The sequence below is a fragment of the Periplaneta americana genome, chromosome 8 (genome assembly GCF_040183065.1).
Source record: "Periplaneta americana isolate PAMFEO1 chromosome 8, P.americana_PAMFEO1_priV1, whole genome shotgun sequence".
NCBI classification, from domain to species: Eukaryota; Metazoa; Arthropoda; class Insecta; order Blattodea; family Blattidae; genus Periplaneta; species Periplaneta americana.
Window position 1 is genome coordinate 176,658,335 of NC_091124.1, and position 20,595 is coordinate 176,678,929.

General features: G+C 34.6%; 1 protein-coding gene and 1 long non-coding RNA gene across 3 annotated transcripts in view; both read left to right on the forward strand.

Moving 5' to 3' along the window:
• Positions 1-20,595, forward strand: part of LOC138705271 (uncharacterized) — a 295,635-nt gene that overhangs the window by 201,419 nt on the left and 73,621 nt on the right. The window lies entirely within an intron of this gene.
• Positions 1,191-18,722, forward strand: LOC138705270 (INO80 complex subunit C). Of its 2 annotated transcripts, none has more exons than XM_069834107.1 (5): positions 1,191-1,521; positions 1,626-1,760; positions 1,838-1,937; positions 4,322-4,389; positions 11,792-18,722. In XM_069834107.1, the coding sequence occupies exons 1-5, from the start codon at positions 1,495-1,497 to the stop codon at positions 11,858-11,860; spliced, it is 399 nt and encodes a 132-aa protein (XP_069690208.1). In that variant the 5' UTR covers positions 1,191-1,494; the 3' UTR covers positions 11,861-18,722. The 2 variants fall into 2 exon arrangements, with proteins under 2 accessions (XP_069690208.1, XP_069690207.1); XM_069834106.1 differs by having other exon boundaries at positions 1,203-1,521; positions 11,814-18,722.

Below are 20,595 nucleotides of genomic sequence, written 5' to 3' on the forward strand. Positions count from 1 at the left end.
ACAATATTTTGAAAACTCGGAGAATGATGTCTATTATATTATAATAGCGCAATGCCATATCGGAAAATTCGCCTCCCATTTTCAATCAATTTTGGTGTCCTATCAATTAAGAAATTCTGGAAATTAAAAAAAAAAAAAAAAAAAAAAAAAAAGATCCCATTATCAGAAGTGTGAGGGCTAGCGAGACCCATTGGTAGAACGATTAAGGGTAATATCATCGTCACGAAGCTTGAGTTTTGAGGGTACTAGGAACAATAGACTGTGCCGATACTATTTCGCATTGTCTGTGATGAGGCGTCAGTAGCGATCCTAGTGGTTAGCAACTATCTGTGGATGCATATTTCCTAAATATTGACCTTCGTGACTGTATATACTAGACTGTGGTAATATTTCACAAAAAGCAATTTTTTATTGTATCAAATGTAGTTGAAATAACAAAACCAGCTGGTTTTCTGGATAGCAGTGGCCACTAAATCAAATGAATTAACATACTGTACGTTGGTGAGTCTGCAGTGTGGAAACAAAGAAGAAAAACAGCAGAAATATGCTGGCGATCTGTGTGTGATCTGTGATCTGCAGTATGGGTATGCAGCAACGAGTTAGAAAGATTTCTAACTCGTTGGTATGCAGTAATAATGCATTTAATAATACTATACCACAGTCTAGTATATACAGTCACGAAGCTCAATACGTAGTAAATATGCAAACATTAGGTAGTTGCTCACCACTAGGATCGCTAATATCGCCTCATTACAGACAATGCGAAATAGTACCGGCACAGTCTATTGTTTCTAGCACCCTCAAAACTCAAGCTTCGTGACTGTATATAGTAGACTGTGACTGGACTGTATACAGAAATGCTTAGCTCTGTCAATTTTTTGGCTTCTTGTGCCATCTAGTAGATAATTGGCGAAAAATATGGATTGCGCACTACCAAATATTACAAGTAAAACTGCTTATTTTACATTGTTAGTTATTAATAATTCTATTACAATATGCTATCCTTGTAAGAGTTTAATTTATAACATTAATGAATTAAACTACATTTACATTAAAATGCATTTTCTCTAAGTTATCAAATTATTCTCATATAATCGTTATTCACTTTGTTATTTCTTTATACTGGCGACACTGTAAGTTACGAAATACCAACAAGGTTTTCAACTTTACAGTATCGTAGCATGTTCCTCATTATAGTAGCATCACAGAGTTGCGTTGCTAACCGTTGGTCCACCTGACATCAAATGTTGTTATTGCCATTTGTTGCCCTGAATATTTACGATAAAATTGTTTATTGTGTGCAGGTTATGTCTGTCTTGAATTTATAACTTTAAAGTTGTGTTCCCATCCTATTCGTCTCAATACTGTGTGCAAAAACGGCATAACTGGAGTAGTGGGAAATGGTCCAAAGAATATGCGGTGTAAATGTGATAAGTTGAAGGGTGAATGATTGAATGTCTATAGTTTGGTAGCTACCATAGACAAATAGCTACGATGGTGAAACGAAAACGCCCTAATACTGTAAGTACTAAATATTCAGGTCTACATCACCTCAAAGTGTATTTGACGAACATTTTAAATTTAGATTGTAAGAAGTGTATCTTGTACTTTTTAATATATTAAAGCCACTTGGAGATGGAGATAGTGCTCCGAGTAGTGTCGGAGGTTCTGGGGTACCTAGCCCAGTATCGGTTGCAGCAGCTGAAGGAGATGAAGTAAAAGAAGAAAAGAGACCTATTTTTAAGGATCCTGACTTCCAGGTAACTCATTGAGGGCATTATCGCATATTGTCCATTACGTTTTAAAGGTATGAAAAGAGTTCTACGTTCTATTACAGCACAGTAGCAAGACAAGTAATAAGAAGAGAGCTTGGCGATCTTTGAAACAAATTGTGGCTCAGGAGAGGGCAGTTCAGTGGGGAGATGATTTTGTACACTGTAAGTAATAATAGGCCTATATTTTGTTGCATGAAAGCATTTAACTTAGCTATGATGCTTTTTAACACTTGTCATTATATAAGTCAAGAGTATTTCTTTGCTATAGCGTTACCACGTTGAGATACAAATGTTTCACATTCCCAGACGAGTCATAGATACTGCGGATAACTTTCAGAACACGGATTTCTTCCTTTTCCTCTTACTTCAAAATTCCAACCTTGTGCACACAAAATAAATTATTGGCACTGAAAAGTGCCTTTTCATTAGCATGATTATACGCATTTGACAAATCTGCTCTTTTTAGTATTTTAAGATATAATTGTCAGTGAGGAATCCGTGTACTATGCATCTCAGATATAATTGTCAGTGAGGAATCCGTGTACTATACATCTCATTTCCGTGCGTTATCCTTACTGATAAAAGAGAAAAGGCAAGTTTTCGTAAGGTCGAATCAGTGACAGGTTAGATTAGTTTAGTTTAGGCTTTCTCTAAGCCTTGCATATACTCACAATTATATAAGAATGTGCCCTTTCTTCCAAAGCATGCCAAAAGCCTAACCTAATGTGACACGAGCATAGGCGAGTTATGGGGGGGGGGCATGGGGGGCACTGCCCCCCCCCCCCAAACTTGGCCGAACTAATTTTTTTCTGTTAATGTTAGGACATATTGAATTCAAAGGTTTTCCTTCCTTTTGTTTGTGATTAACTTTCTATGCTTAAATTGACGAATTAATGTCTTCAGATCATGTGTCTGGACTATAATATTTACAGTATTTTAAATTTCTGAATCTATAAGAATTTCTATACCTCATTTGAGGAATGGAAGCACTGTAATGTTACTTTTGTAACAGCCTGTACTGATGTGTTAGAATTCTGCAGATGTTCAAGCAGCCACTTGGAGAAATATGAATAACATACTGCACAATAATGCAGAAAAAGAAAAGTGATCCAGGTATAATGTGTGAACTTGAAGACGAGATTAAATAAAATAATTAGAATTAACACTTCATATAATATCTTACTTTTTTAAATAAACAGATAAAGTAAATGTAAAATTGGTGTGCCGATAGTTAACATGTCTGGCCATGAAACGAGCGGGCCCAGGTTCAAGTCCTGGTTGAGACAAGTTACTTGGTTGGGGTTTTTCCTCAATCAATTGAATCACAATTGCTGGGTAATTTTCGGTGTAGGACCTCGGACTCATTTCGCCATCATTAATTCACATATCATCATCCATACCATAACCTGGGTTCAGTTCACCGTGCGGTGTGCTGCACTTGTACAAGAGCGCAGCCATTCGGCTACCCAGTCATTCACAGAATAAGAGTGGTAAGCACAATAAGCCTCAGGCTGCATTGCAACCCTTCAGGTCCCTCCTCCATACAAGAGAAAAAAAAAGTAAAATTAATTGTCCGTATATTTTGTTACAATTTTACTTTATTTTACAATATCTTTATTAAATGATCATATTCCGATATACTATACCACTATCAAGCTATAACGGAGGGAAGAGATAAATGATGTCCCCATAACCCCATTATATGGGGATTTTATGGTTTTGCTTCCCCCCCCTCCCCCCCCAAGGAAATGGTTCTCTCTCCGCCTATGCTTATGAGAACTCGCTTTGGTCGAATCAGTGACAGATTAGGTTAGGATAGTTTAAACTTTTACTGTGCTTTGTGTATACTCACAATTGACTAAGAATGCGCCGTTTCTTCCAAGATATACCAAAAGCCTAAACTTACCTAACCTAATCTGCCACTGATTCGACCTTACGAAAATTCGCCTTTTCTCTGTGAATCAGTACGGAAACGCACGGAAATGAGATGCATATGCTTTCCCTTCCCTGCTGTCTATCCCTTCTATCACGCTCGAGTGATCCCAGTTGCCCGCACCTCTCCACTGGCCATTACTTTCACAGCAACTTTCGATCCTTATTTTCTTGTGAAATTGGCGTCAACACTCAATTTTTTTCATATAACTTACGATATGTATGGCTCGACTACAACCCAGGGGCCATCGGCGTGGCTCAGTCGGTTAAGGCATTTGCCTGCCGGTCTGAAATTGCGCTCGGGCGCGGGTTCGATCCCCGCTTGGGCTCATGACCTGGTTGGGTTTTTTCCGAGGTTTTCCCCAGCCGTAAGGTGAATGCCAAGTAATCTGTGGCGAATCCTCGGCCTCATCTCGCCAAATATCATCTCGCTATCACCAATTTCATCGACGCTAAATAACCTAGTAGTTGATACAGCATCGTTAAATAACCAACTGAATGAAATACAACCCAGGGATGTAAATACATTTGTACCATAACGTGGTAACGCTTAAGGAATAACCAAGTCAAGTAGTGTTGTGAACAGCAGTAAGAGGAATTCTGTCTAATTTCAGATAGTACCATAGATGCTCCTCCGTCCTTTAAACCTGCTAAGAAATATTCCGATATATCTGGACTTTTGGTGAGTACCTACCGAACTTCTTAGTACTGTAGGTAGACTATTTTAAATTATATACAGAAGTCTGAATAATAGCACTGAAGCTCACTTGTATTGTTCTTGATCCAAAGTCATTTTATGAATTTCACGAGAAACTGGAAAAAATTCTTCCAACCTCTTTTACTGGGCCTGGGACTCGAACTGTTGATGAATTACTGTAACTTACTTCAATTCCAGTACTTCATGTCTGTGCTGCTTCTGTGATGAAAGGAGAATTCGCTTATTTTCATTTCGGTAAATATTTACTATAACTGACGGAAAACTGGAATTTTAAATTTTGTAAAACACTGTTTTTAATTTAGAAAGAACCACTCACCTGCTACATATGACACAGAGTGTACAAGTTTCCAACAGCACAGAAGAAATAATGCAGTCGATCTCTAGGAAAGTCCCCATAAAACATAAATTTAATATTTGTTTACTTTAAAGGCACCAAATTATCTATCCTTTCATCTAACCCATTCTAACCTCTGTCTCTTTTCACTTATGTGTCTTTCCATCTAACCTTATCACACTTCTCAGTCTTCTATCACTTAATAACATATATTAATATAATTAATTATTTATTCCATCTTATGGCTTGAGCATTGATTATATATAAAACAAAACACTTATGTTTTACATCTTATTTAGTCTTAATTCTAACATTTTCACCCTTGTAGGGCATCTTCAGGTACGAGATATAACAGATATCCATCTAAAATCAATTACAAAACTTTGCCTTACATTTGGAAATGACATAAATAGAGTGAAATATAACATAGTGACAATACTAATCATCCAAAACAACATTAAAAAGATCATGTAAAATATTAAAAACAAAATTAAAACAATGTAAGCATGCATAGCTATGTAGTAATACTGAATACGCAGTGTTGGCATACAAAGTAGATCTCAATACATTGGTATCTATACTAATAATAAATCTGTAGCCGAAATTTTTCTGGTAATTTTCGATTTTCCAAAAATAATTGGTCTTAACATATATAATTAACCACCCTGAAACCGAAAATCGCTTTTTTTAAATTTTTGTTTATATGTATGTATGTATGTCTGTCTGACTGTCTGTCTGTCTGTGTGTCGGTCTGTCTGTCTGGATGTTTGTTACCTTTTCACGCGATAATGGATGAATGGATTTCGATGAAAATTAGAATATAAATTAAGTTCGTTGCAACTTAGATTTTAGGCTATATGGCATTCAAAATACGTTATTTAAAAGGGGGGTTATAAGGGGGCCTGAATTAAATAAATCGAAATATCTCGCTTATTATTGATTTTTGTGAAAAATGTTACATAACAAAAGTTTCTTTAAAAATAATTTGCGATAAGTTTTATTCTTTGAAAAATTTTGATAGGACTGATATTTAATGAGATAAATGAGTTTTAAAATTAAAATAACTGCCATCTAAGGTGGTGTAATGAAATAAAAAACAAATGACTTCGTCTATAAGGGGCCTTGGACAACAACAATCGAAAGCTATGAAACATAGCCTACAGAGAATGTTTCTGTGTTTGTATGAAGTAATGTCGGAAGCTAAATTAACCGATTTGTATAATTAATTACTAATTCACCATTTGAAAGTGTAGTTTCTCTAGATGGACATAATGCTATAATGTTATTACAGTAACTTCTGAGTGAACTGAGGACAGGTAAGATTAAAATAGCCTCTTATGCACAGAAAACTTGATAGGCTATTCTGTATATTCGTTTCCTGTATTTCTTAAAATAATATTTATGTAAGTTACACATTCATTTTAATGTCAGAGAATTAACGAACAACGAGAGTGTATTGATTTAGTATGCAGTAATAGTATGTTAGCTTAGCATTCCATTATTTTATAATCCAAATTTTAACTATGCTCAATTGAATCGTGTTTTTATTTTTTTTTATTTTAGTAGGTTATTTTACGATGCTTTATCAACAGCTTAGTTTATTGAATCGTGTTAAAATACATAAAATACATATGCATTAAATGCAATGCAAAAAAATTGGGTAATGAGCCAAGCAGATTATGTTGTGCTGTTGTACAAGTTGTTCCTCCTGAGATTCAAGAGCCCCCATAACAAATTAAAAACTTACTTATCGGAGTACATCTGTACACTTTTTATATAATATAATATATAATATAATTTAAGTTATTTGAAGGGTTCAGAACCATAGTGGGCTGCACCATTTACTGAATACGTAGAAAACAAGGGTTAAAATTAAGTTATTACCATAATTCAATGGAAACATATAGCAAGTAAAATAAAGTAGCCTATACACATTAAATCTAAATGATGTCAATGTTCATTAAACTATGGTTGCATGTAATAAAAATTAAGAAACATGTTAAAGGAATTGTCATTGCACCAAATGAGTGGTCTCTGGACCAAAATGATCGCATTTTAATTATTTAAGTACAATTTAAATTAAGTAACATATTAAACGATTTATCCTTCTATCACACACGAATGTTCCCTGGATCAAATATCCTATTTTAATTATGTAATTACTTTATATTTATTCCTAACGGGTGCAGCGGAGCTCACGGGTACGACTAGTCCTTGTACTGTTGCCAATAACTTGTTGAAAGTGAATAGAGAAGCATACAGAGAGTAGTAATCAATGTTCTGATCATAGTAAAATCAATAAATTACTACAAATATATAAACCTGATATTACTAAATGTAGAGTCGAAATTAGCCAGTTCATATTTGCTTTTACCATTCTACATTTAGTAATATCAGGTTTATATATTTCTTGTAATTTATTGATTTTATCATGATCAGCACATTGATTACTGCTCCCTGTATGCTTCTCTATTCACTTTCAACAAGTTATTGGCAACAGTATAATATATTTAGGATACCAATATATTAAGATCTACTTTGTATGCCAACACTGCGTATTCAGTATTACTTCACAGCTATGCAAGCTTACGTTGTTTTAATTTTGTTTTTAATATTTGACATGATCTTTTTAATGTTGTTTTGGATGATTAGTATTGTCACTTTGTTATATTTCACTCTATTTATGTCATTTCCAAATGTAAGGCAAAGTTTTGTAATTGATTTTAGATGATATCTGTTATATCTCGTACCTGAAGATGCCCTACAAGGGTGAAAACGTTAGTATTAAGACTAGATAAGATGTAAAACATAAGTGTTTTGTTTTATACATAATCAATGCTCAAGCTATAAGACGGAATAAATAATTAATTATATTGATATATGTTATTAACAAGGGGCTTAGCTGACTATTCCTCAACATGAATTGTAAATTTCTATCACTTAGCTATCCTCTCATCGAATCCACTCTAACCATGTCACATTCCTCGGCCTCACATCGCTTAACTACCCCCCTCATCTAATCACACCTAACCTTTAACTCGCTGTATTTTGGGAAATAAATGCACAGTACAACACGATCCCCATGATCAGACACTACCACTATTATATGCCAAATACGGCAAACCCACGATGCCCTAAAATAGGCTAAATAATTCAATAAATTTTTCCAGAATAGATAACTAGGCCTACTCTAATGTGCACAAAACCACATTCTATCCTCTCCTGTTTTGGCACAGTAATAACTTTACAACAATAAAATAACTTTGAATTACAGTTTTATCTAAGCCAGGGCCGGGCATGAGAGCGGCTCCATTTGGTCGGCCAGAGCTGCTCTCGCTCCGCAAGGCAAGCCGAAGCAGAACGCTCACGCAGTGGCGGACTCACATTACAGCTACCTTCCCTGCATTAATATAACAAGAGCCACGGTTGTTCTAGTCATTCAGTCTGTCAGTACATAATAGTTTATAAGGATATTACATCAATCCATTGTACATTACAGAATTTATAACACTCTTATTAATTTAATGGAATAAACTTCGCTCTATGCACACACACAAATCATTAGACTTATTTACATAACCCATACGCACATACTGCAATCTCCTCACCACGGTTCTACGAGACAGGCATATGGCTTCCACTTCCCCTACTTGCTGTGGACAGAGTTCATCTGCCAATATAATTAAACATCGCTTGATGAATTCACCTTCGTTGAATGTTTTCAATTCCTTTGAAATTTCGTCGCAAATTTTGTAGCTAATTCTCATAGCCGATTCACTAAGTGCATTGTTGTCATCCTGTTAATATATAATATAATATAATATAATATAATATAATATAATATAATAATGATATATGATTATGATATATGATATGATATATGATCATAAATTAATACAATTTAAAGAAAATGTTTCTCAGGTACATTATATTAAAGTATCTGTTCTATATTTATATTGCATTATAAGTTATTGTAATACATTTAGTAATATATAATTTTAAATTATACAAATATTATGATATATCATAGTATAGTATATTACAGTTCATGATATATAATATGATGTATCATGAACTGTAATATACTATACTATGATATATCATAATACTTGTATAATTTAAAATTATATATTACTAAATGTATAATAACTTATAATGAAATGTAAATATCAAATATATAATGTACCTGAGAAACATTTTCTTTCAGTTGTATTAACTTATGGCGTTCATTACCAACATATTTGCCATATTCAGTAGCATATTGTAAAGAATAATGTCGTTGGATATTGAACTTCTTAATCAGTTGGAGTGTTTTATGCCAAATTAAACACTTTGCTAATCCACTGCTCTCTACCAAAAAGAACTCCTCCTCCCATGATACATTAAAAGCATTGGGAGTAGCGGGATGCTTTAGTGTATGAGCGGAAGCTCCGTCTTCAAAGTTCGCCATCATACTGCAGAGTCACCACTGCACCGACACTGATTGACGTACAGTAGGCCTATGCATACGTCACAGCGCTCACAAGAACTGCTCTTTAAAGCACACAGCGCTCATTTCTCAGAATCACGTAATGTGCCCAGCCCTGGTCTAAGCCTAATTATCCTATCACAATTCGAACATTTACTCATATGTTTCAGACACAACTAAAAATCAGTCCGAAGTAAAATTAAAAATTTTACTTGATCATACGAGGTCTAGAATCTTGCAACTTATGCCGAAAATGGAGGGAAATCATGTTAATGACATTCTCTCTTGGTTACTCTCATAAGCAGAAAATGTAATTTTTTATTGAATTTAGAATATATATGCAGTATACGTGTTAGATGTGATATGATATATTTATTGTCTTCAGCTTTCTGTGGTGGTTGGTGGCCCTTCACAGTTTGTATATGGTGCCACCACTCCTTCATTTACAATTTCTTCATTATTGCTTCCTTCCTGTCTGAATTAACAACAATACAAATAAACATGTTATGTTATATGCTCTTACCTCCTTTCTCTATGCTGTCTTAATTCTCACCTACTCTCCCCCATCAAAATTTCCTTCTTACTGTTTTCTAGCCCTCTTATTCCTAAATTCTATAATTTCGTGAAGTTACCTTCTTCTCCCCCCCCCCCCCCCCCAGGTCCCTCATTATTTACTTCCTATCCTCGCCCATAATTTATCTTGACTCCCTAGCTTCTATGCCCGCTCTATCAATTCATTTGTCTTATAACTACGGAGGGTTGTTACCTGAATAAGGAAACAATTTCAGTGTTGTGTAGCTCTTGAAAATCCATGCCACCACCATCGGTGATGCTCTATTGGTCTACCCTGCATCACAGCTATCGCCCTGCATTGCAGTTTCCATTGCAAGAGACTTGCACGAAGTACAGTCATTCCATATTCAACCACTCCTCCCTGCAGGCTTTCTACGGTTAGAGGCCATCTGCTTCCCTGTGCTCTTTTGAGAATTCCAAAAGCACAGAAGCTTCTGGTGACTTGACAGGAATGTCATTGAAGGGTACAGCACGGATTCCAGTTTCTCTCTCCAATCTTTCCAGAAATTGACAGGTAGAAGCAGAGGTGTGACTGATGCCTTATCTTGGTGAACCCAAACATTCTTAGCTGCTGTACCATACAGAGCTGGAATCTCTGAACGGTAAATTGGTTAGGTAGTACTTAGAGTTGACGTTGACATATTGTCATTACTAGGGAGCGGATTTTTATGCTAAAAATTTGAATATATTTATTTTTTATGTGCTAAAAAGTACGAAAATATTTGCTAAAAATAAAAAAAAATATATATTTTTTAATATGACAAAAACACCTTACTTAGCTTGAAAAAAGAATGTTACTAGGTACTCACCAACCACACTTGAGTGCTAGTAGTTAGCCGAGAATTGCAGTGTACAACAAAGGTCATCTCCAAATTCTCCATCACAAATGCATGCCGATTATCTCTGAACGACGACTTATACTGTGAAAACGATCTTTCCACATCACACGACATCAGACATGGATATTTAAAGAGAGGAATGTCACAAACACATATACCGTCAATTTCACCTACAGGCACAGCCTCCAATACTTGAGCAACTTTACACATTCTTTTATATCCACTGTTTTTCCCAAACACATTCTGGAATTTGTCCCTTAGTACTTGTGCTTCTGAACCCGGTAGCGAGTCTAGTGTAATTTCCACAGCACGCACCTCCCTGTTTCAGACAACAGGTTTTTGGATGTTTCGAGTTTTTTTATGGTGTCACACATTAGATTTGCTAATAGGAAAGCCAAATCGTTTTTTAAACAACCATCTTTCAGTATATCTTGAAGGATATTGATTGACGAAGCCCAATAACAGGGAATCACAATAAGATATATTGCCTTACTTGATAGACATGAGCGAGAGGCGAGAGATTTGTTTAAATTAAATAATGTTCATACCCGAGCTCTTATCTGTTGTGTTTCACAAACAAAGCGTGGAATGAAATCATTTTCAGCAACAATAAAAATTATGTGTTGCAAGATCTCTCCTCCTTGTCCATGTTAATTTATCCTCTAATAATAACACTGATATGCTGCCTAGCAGTTCTCAGAACTTGAGGCGATACTATTACAAAAATGAATCATGGATACACTACAGAGTGCTTAGAAACACGAAGCAACCAAGAATTCTTAAAACAGATCATGTACTTCCGAGTGATATAATTGATTTAGTTTTAAAATATTTAAAAGTTCTTGTAAAAAAATATTTAAGTAAAAAACCTCCAAGATTTATGTGTTTATAATAGATTTCCTGAAAATATGTATTTACATAATTTTTTTTTGTGAAAATATGTGTTTTTATGTGAAATAAAATTCGGGTTTTAAACTTGAAACTTCATGTTCGGAATTTTTAACTTTGTTAATTGTGTTTTATCACACACAAAAAGAATATTTAATTACATAGGAGTCCACTCCTTAGTCATTACCACGACCATCATATTAAGTGTTGTAATGGATGATTTTATGTTTTGACAATTCCTTGTGTTGTGTTGTATCTTTTCAGGTTTTCTTATCTTCTGTTGCAGGCAAAGTACACAGATCCTCAAACAAAGCTGTACTATGCTCTTGCTGAGGAATTTTCCACAATTCGAAGTCTGCCTATGGATATTGCAGCTGGTTATCTTTCCCTGCGTAGGGCAAACAATCCCATGGGATGAAAATTCGCATAGAGAGAAGCAGGATGCCCAGTTTGCTTAAAATTTGCTTCTGTAAGATCTTTAAGTTTGAACTGAGGTTAAGAACTAGGTTCTGAGTAATTGACAGAGTTCGGTAATGTACTGAAATGAGAACCGTGAAAGAAAAGTTGATTAAAGTAATGGATAATAAGTGTACTGGCTCACATTTCATCAAAGCACTTACAACATAGGGCTTCAGTACGAACTATTTTGTTCACATTATCATTGACACTATTTAGGGTGTTATTGTAAAATTATTCTGATAGTGATAGATTTATTGATATTAGTTCACAAAAGTACAAAACTTAATAATTTAAAAAAGATCTATATATAAAAGTAGTTATACATAATAAATATACAATTTCCTAAACTAATTAATTTATCACAAATCTCAATAATTTATTGGTTCAAACTTGCACTTACGTCTGGTTTTAGTGCATGTTTAAACCAATCGTAATAGCCATTAAGACTTTAAACCTTATTTATCTCCTTCTTTTCACAATTTACTACCCTAAATATTTTTAATACTTTTTTTAATTTTAACTCTACAATAAACAAGTGAAAATCAATCTTTCCTGTTGCTCTATTTATCCAGTATTTAAGTTTAATTTTCAGGTCTTATTTTACATAACAACTTATTATTTCAAATAGGTGAGCAGATGTCGATAAACTGTAAGTCATGAGCCTGAAATAGCTGAATTGGTACATTCCATATGTAGCTTAATCTTATCGTGTTTGTTTAGCTCATTTGACTAATGCGTGTTGTTATAAAATCCTATAAACCCAACTTTGCCGGTTCAAGTCTCCTCGCCTCCCAAAAGGTAAATTATTACAAATTTATTCGTCTGTAGCTGCATTTAGATTGGAAACAGGCCATGACTGTTTGGCCAAACACCTGCATAGAATTGGAATATATCAGTCCCCTAACTGTCCATTGTGCGACTCAGACCAAGAGATGGATTCGGAACACCTCAAAATCTGTGCTTCAGTGGCTGGTCATGATAATATCTTTGAAAAATATTGGAGTGCAAGAGGTCAAATGACTTTATTGTCAAACCCCTGGCATTAGAAAACAACAACTCTTGCAATATTTTCTTGTCAGCAGAATCGTAGTAAAATTATTGAAATCTCTTTTCCATTGCATTTCTATATGAGACACATCCAGAAAGCACAATTTGGATGCAAAAAAAAAAAAAAAAAAAAAAACAACTCCTAGCTCAATACTTTTCCTATATTAATTTCTGTGAATTCTACATACATACAGAGGTGTGAAAATTATTAGAATAATCTTAATTTTAAAGGTTTTTAATAGTTCCTTCACAAATATTAATTGAATTGATGAATATTGGTATATAATATTACTATACTGATGTAGGATATATTTACTACTAACAATGCCGGAAAGCATTGTTGTACATTGGTATTTTTCTTATTTTACAATTGTTATGGGAATTCAGAAATTATTATATTATGTTGGCGGAATTGGAAACATAAAAAATTATATGCACAAAACAGATGTATACGTTCATTTGAACCTTCACAACAATGTAAACGCAAAGAACAATTTGTTTAAAGCATTTCTTAATTAATTTCTTAGTCATATGCACAGAACATTATTTCATTTCTGTGCGTCTTGTAAATGGTAGTTCAATAAATTAAATTAAAAGTGAGAACATCACTAATATGATAAAGACACGAATTCTTGCAAAATGCATTAAAAGAAATGCGTCACCTTCATGACACTGATTTTTTAATTATTACTTTTTCCACATAAAAAAATATAAATGACCTACTGCAGGCCCGATGAGAGGTTATGGAAGGCATGGCTGTATCCAGGGGGCCCGCGTAATGTAATGGTAATACTATATACATATTAATTAAAATGTAAAATTAAAAGTAATAATATTATTTAATTTGTGCGACATTTTTACACACGCGGATTGCCGAGAAATCGTTGCATTGGGCGTTGCATCTACCTGGAAAATAGATCACTCAACATCACGAACGCGATGGTCAGCCAGGATAGACAGTGTTAAGCCATTTGCTTCAAACATTTCAGGGTTGAGAACAGCTCTTAAAAAAGTAAAGGATATGAACATCGCTGAACGGTAATGAAACACATCTTACCAAATTTACTTGTGTTGTGATGTCTTCAATATGGATGAAGGATCTCTCTGAAATCGAGCACTGGAATTCCGTTCTGCAGGCTAGAAAGGCGACAACAGACGTGGCGGTGGAGAACATTAAAGGGTTGATTCAAAATTTGAAAACATTGCGTACAAAGTGGTACACGATTTTGCAGGAGTGCGTGCTTGTGGCAGCACTTGGTGCTGAAGTGCACCAAGAAGTGCATGACAATGACACTCCAGAGGAACTTTTTAAACGTGACGTTTTCTATTTGCTCATGGACAGTGTCAATGGGAACTTAACAGAGCGTCACAAAGCTGTTCATGCAATAAATGAAATGTTCAGCTTCTTGTGGAATTATCCCTCGCTGATAAAAAAGGAATTGCAGCAAAGAGTGAAAAAATGGGCTCAAATCTATCAAAATAATGTTTCTGAAGAGGATATTGTATTTGAAATCGATCATCTTAAGACTATTCAACCAGCAAACTTTAAGAATACCTTACAACCTCAACTCCTGAATGTCCTTACTCAACAGAAACTGACCAATCTTCTCTCAAATGTCTCCATTGCGTTGAGCATATTTACTACACTGCCAGTAACAGTCTGTTGCTGAAGAAAAGAGGTTTAGCCTGTTGGCGCATGTGAAGAAAATATTTCGCTCAACAATGTCGCAAGGGAGACTATTAAGTCTTGGTACCTTAGCTTTGGAAAGCAGTCTTGTACGAGTGTTGGACTTTCAAGAAATAATAGGCTATCTTGCGAGTCAAAAGGCAAGAAAAGCTCCACTGTAGATTTCATAGAAGTAATACTCTCCTAAAATGGAAGTTAGTGACAGTGTGTGTGTGTGTGTCTATATTCAAAATGAGGAATAGAGAATAGAGTAGTGTTGTTGTTTTCTAATGCCAGGCATTTGACAATGAAGTCATTTGACCTCTTGCACTCCAATATTTTTCAAAGATATTATCATGAACAGCCACTGAAGCACAGATTTTGAGGTGTTCCGAATCCATTTCTTGGTTTGAGTTGCACAATGGGCAGTTAGGGGACTGATATATTCCAATTCTATGCAGGTGTTTGGCCAAACAATCATGGCCTGTTGCCAATCTAAATGCAGCTACAGACGATTTTCGTGGTAAATCGGGAATTAACTATGGATTTTGATGCAGAGAGTTCCATTTTTTCCCCTTGGGATTGTTTTATTAAATTTTGTTTGTTGAAGTCTAAGTATGTAGATTTAATAAATCTTTTCACAGAGTAATATGTAGATTTAGTAACAGGTCTGTAAGTAGCAGTGCTGCCCTTCTTTGCTAAAGCATCCACATTCTCATTTCCCAGGATTCCACAATGGGATGGTATCCATTGGAATACAATTCTTTTATTGAGTGATATTAATTGAGAGAGCATTTTAGTTATTTCTGCTGTTTGAGATGAAGGTGTGTGTTTAGAGACTATTGATAGAATAGCTGCTTTGGAGTCTGACAATATAACTGCATTCCTAAATTTATTGATGTGGCATAGAAGATTCCTGAGACTTTCCCTTATTGCAATGATTTCACCATCAAAACTTGTTGTTCCATATCCAAGAGATCTATAAAGTGAGAAGAGACAGCACGTAACACCTGCACCGGCACCTTGTTCTCTGGAGATCAAGGATCCGTCGGTGTATAAATGAAGCCAGTTTTGTGGAGGCTACCTAATATTAATTGTCTCTAAAGACAATTTTTTTTTTCTATTTGTTTTTTGTTTCAGTATTTCAGTGCTTACTTCTGATTTCAGTATTTCTGTTAAAGTTAGATTATATTCTATATTTAATAGAGTTAAAGGGTTTGGTTTAATTTGTAAGTTTTCTTTTAAATTCGGGATATCGATTTTGTTTTAATTCTTGAACAATGGATATGAAACTTTTTTGAGTAGTGTAAAATACTCGTATTTGTTCACTTTTGTAATGTTTATAATGAAAGCATTGTTCAGTGTTATGCTACTTTACAAATATGAGTGTTCTCAATATATCGTCTGAAAGGGGGCCCCATAGAATCCTAGTCAGGGGGTCCATTTCGGCTCTCTACGCCCCTGACCTAGTAACATCTAGGTACATTGAATCTTATATACAGCAGAGGGGTCACCAAGAAATAGTTCACGACATTCTATACAAAGTAATTAGTTTATTTTAAACTACAAGAATAGAGATCTGTCTCAGCTATACCATAAGTTTTTTTTGCATCTGAAAAACAATTTGTAATAAAGCAGATCAACACTCCAACAAGTATTAAAATCCTTTTATTGTACTTTTCAGATTCGTAAGTTTATTGTAGTTGTCAGACTCTTTTACAAATATAAATTGGTCACACAGTCATGTAAATGCATAGAAATGTTGAAATATAATATAAGGAACATCTTACTAAATAACAAGACTGGTTTCTGTTGAAGAGTTAACAATATAACATGTAATACATATTCATTTCTGTATTAAACCACTTTCTGCCTTAACGCCATTTTCTACTACACCATTTTAAATCATCAAATGTAAATAATTTTGACATAAGATGCCATTGGCAAACAACAAGTGGGTTGTTCGAATTTTATAAATAAAGGCAGAAACACTTAAATATTCTCTTCTTTCCTTTCACTTTGAAAATAAAACAAAGTCTTCTTTCCTTTCGCTTTTAAACTAACACAAAGTCTTTTTCTTCTACAGCTTGCACAGCCATAACCTATGAGACACTTATTTCAGAAACCAGCCTGCATATAAAATACCATTTCAGATCACATATTAAATATAAATTACAAATATCAATTACAATCTTCTTATAAGAGTAGTTTTCGTAAGGTACGAAGACAAATGGGCCATTGACCTACAATACTTTCCCACATAAATTCTTTAAGGGAACACTGAAAAAATGGAGACAAGTGGCCAATAGGCTTCGAGTTCACACATTCTTCCTCATAACCCCAAATTCCCTTGTAAGGATATGTAATCGTATAACTTTTGTTTTTCCTTCTATCATGTCATCATCCTCGTCAGACTCTGTGGTAATTTTATTGTGGTGGTTAAAACAAGTTGTATGACGCAGGATTCCTCAGAGTACCGGTAGTAATTCGGTTTCTCTTATTCTTGTAACATCACTGCTCCATTTTCACCATACCTCATCATAGACCTTAGACAGCATCGGTGGGTTAAGGGAATGTTTAACAATTACTACAAATCAAAAGAAAGTCATTTAAATAAATATAAATAAGGTCGAGTATTAGTAAGTAGTCACTTATGCTCTTAATCAATTAACCAATAATTCATATATAGGGTGTTAAAGGACATTCCTCATTTCATGAAACCAAATGCAAGAAAATCTGCATGCAGTAAGGGAGCTTAAATGATACAACCCTAAAATCAATGTCTGGTATAGTCTTACGCTGCAATCAGTGATTGGCACATTCTTTTTCATAGAGAGAACAATGAGTGGAAATGTTTATCAGAGCTCCCTCTCACTACACTTGAGAATTTATTTTAGATAACTGCTTCTCTGGGTGTTGGATTGGACGAGATGGATACATAGCATGGCCTCCCAAATCCCCAGATCTAACTCAAAGATTTCTTTTATTGGAGACTTAAAAGACATTATCAACAGATCCCCAGTGATGGATTTGGAGGTATGCTTCAGAGAATCCTGTTTCTGAAACGATGCTGGAAAGCACCTGGCAAGAAACTGAATACTGCTGGACCTGCTACAAAAGGTGCACACAGAGATTTGATATCCTCTGCCATTAGCTGCAAAAGGCATTTCAACAAAATATATTATTCACTCAGTTACAGAACTTTCTTATTGGCAGTTTTTGTCCTGGACACTCATGGTGTATATATTTTCTTTTTATAAAATAAGCATTATCTTAGTGCATGAACATGAATCTACATTATTTACAGTGGCTGTCTTCTATATATGAGCACGAAAATTGTCATACCTTCATTTGAGTGGGGTATTTGATGAAACTCATTCTGTGCATAACAAGTATGTATAAATATCTTGTAACACTAACAGTGTTTCATTCCAAAATAAGTAACATACATACCACAGTGGAATGTAATTTATTTTACACTATCTCTGACTCAATGTAAGCTAGACCTCATAACATTTATATCCACATTATAAGCAGTCAAGTGAAAGAAAATATTCAGTGTCAGGATGTAAACCAATGCCTCCTACTTTACTTATGACGGATAATCCAACTCTTCAGCAATGCTGCTCCTTAACAGAGCTTTACATGATCAATAATTTTGACAATAATTGAGGCGCTCAGCAAAAAGTGGTACAAATTACAAATTTATAAATGTGGGGAAAGTAGTTATAAAGTTATCGCAAGGAATAAAAAAATCTGGATTCATTCAAACTAAAGTCAGCAGCTGGCAGCACCAAATAGAGATACACATGAACCAATTTTTTTCCTCAACTCCTGGACATATGTAGAACACATATACCTCAGAAATTAAATTTTTTAAATTTTGTAACTTGTACCACGTTTTTACTCAGCACCTCAATTATCAATATTGAATAACAGAATTAAGACTAATATTTTTGTTATATTAATATAATGAATAAATGAAGAAACGTTCATCAGTATGCAACAGCTATGCCTAATTATGTCAATTAAAGAATGTCAAATGACACTCTATTTTGAAAATGTATAACTGGATTTGTCATTGTTATTAACCAAACAAGAAAGAATTGTAAAAAAAAAAAAAAAGAAAAAAAAAAAAGACCAAGACTACTTATAAACCTTTTAAAAAAGAAAAAAAAAAAAAAAACTGATGCAGTAATTGGCACAGTCCAAAAATGAAGTCGTTAAATACTGCTTACACTATGAAAGTGCTCTTTGACCAGAAAATTCGTCATGAATACGTATGGCACCAATGAGAAGTTTCAGACTAATGCTGGATTGCAAGAAAACAAATTAAAAAAAATGCTATTGTAATTCATTAGTTACTGTAATGAAATAATGAATCTTTATAAAGTTGGTGGATACTAAATTATAGTGAGTTTCTTGAATGACATAAATGAACTGTTATTAGCTATTTAATTCTCTATTTCGAGTGAGCCAACATCACTATTATAGCCACATTTTCACGAGATGACACCACTGTAAAGTCCAATATTTCCATAACATAATATTCTTCAATAGCTTAAACTGATATAAAAAAAATCAATATTGTCTTACGTTTCTATCAGATATCTGGGTAATAGCGCAGTTTAGTCCTAAAAATGGCAGATTGTCTTGAAGCATGTAGTTATCCATTTCACCATTCGATGTCTATACTTTCTGCCTATAGTTAACAGTTATAGTAAGCAAATAACTCCAATTTTTCGTAAATAACTTGAACTGTTCTTGCATAAACGCAACCACTTGAATTTACAGCACTTACATAAATTAAAAGCAAGGCTAACAGATCTCTCTTTGTGCAAAACATCATTATCTGTACTCATCTTTCACTCTTCACCCTCCAGATCTCTCTTTCCTCTGTCAACTGTCATCTTAAGATACTCTTATATTATAAACGTACCTACCACTAAATCTAGTAGGATTCAAACTATATTCCGAAATAAGTAAGGATCCAATGCTTATACCAATGTATGAATACTAGAAATTTAATGAACTGGTTGCAGGACTTGGGTATTACATTTGCCATCAATCAGTCACTAAAATTGAGGTAAACTAAAGGTACGGTCACATGTCACTACTTTTGCAGCGATGCAGTACAAAAAAACTGCGCAACTCTCGTACTGTGACGTGTGAACAACGGTGCAACCCGAAAAGTAGCGGCTGCCGAACCTGCTGCCCGCTACTTTTCCATGCTGCATGCAGCTTAAAAGTAGCGACGTGTGAACAGGGTTCTCAGGATTGCAGCCGCAGCATTTCTGATATCGGTTTTGTTGAAACTTTTGCTGTGGTTGCGACCAGTGTTGCCACTCAAATGTGCCAATGATACTTTTATTGTTTGGATGTATTTTAATGTTAGATGTGATGAAAATAAATTATTTGTAACAGTTATTAAATGCACAACACAGTCTGAGTATATTCGCTGACGATATAATTCTTTTTTTTTTTATTTTCCGTAGCGTAGTTTCAAACAGGAGGGTTGCCAATATTGATTACGTGAATATGCTGTTGATTATCATTTAAGTATATAGGCGTTTTTAAAAGCTTTATAGTAAAAATAATGCCAATTTCTGAATACTAGTTAGGACAGAAAAGCAAATAATAGATAAGTAAGCTTTCGCATGAGTTTCTTAATAATGCGAACATAACCACAAAATGTATATTGAGAGGAGATGGAAATCTGCAGGATGACTGCGGCTGCAAAAGTAGCGCCTTGTGTGTGAACAGACTCGCAACCTCCAGTTGCAACTTTTGCAGCACTCGGGTTGTGCAGCACGAAAAGTAGCGTGCAGCGCGCTACTTTTGGCTTACGTGTGAACACGATACGCAACTTTTGCAGCCGCAGTACAAAAGTTGTGCA

Excerpts from the sequence above, each read along its gene's own strand:
- LOC138705270 (XM_069834106.1), top strand. The coding sequence starts at position 1,495 with ATGGTGAAACGAAAACGCCCTAATACT. Across the intron at positions 1,522-1,625 it reads AACGAAAACGCCCTAATACT|CCACTTGGAGATGGAGATAG; the intron begins GTAAGTACTAAA and ends AATATATTAAAG. Across the intron at positions 1,761-1,837 it reads TTAAGGATCCTGACTTCCAG|CACAGTAGCAAGACAAGTAA; the intron begins GTAACTCATTGA and ends GTTCTATTACAG.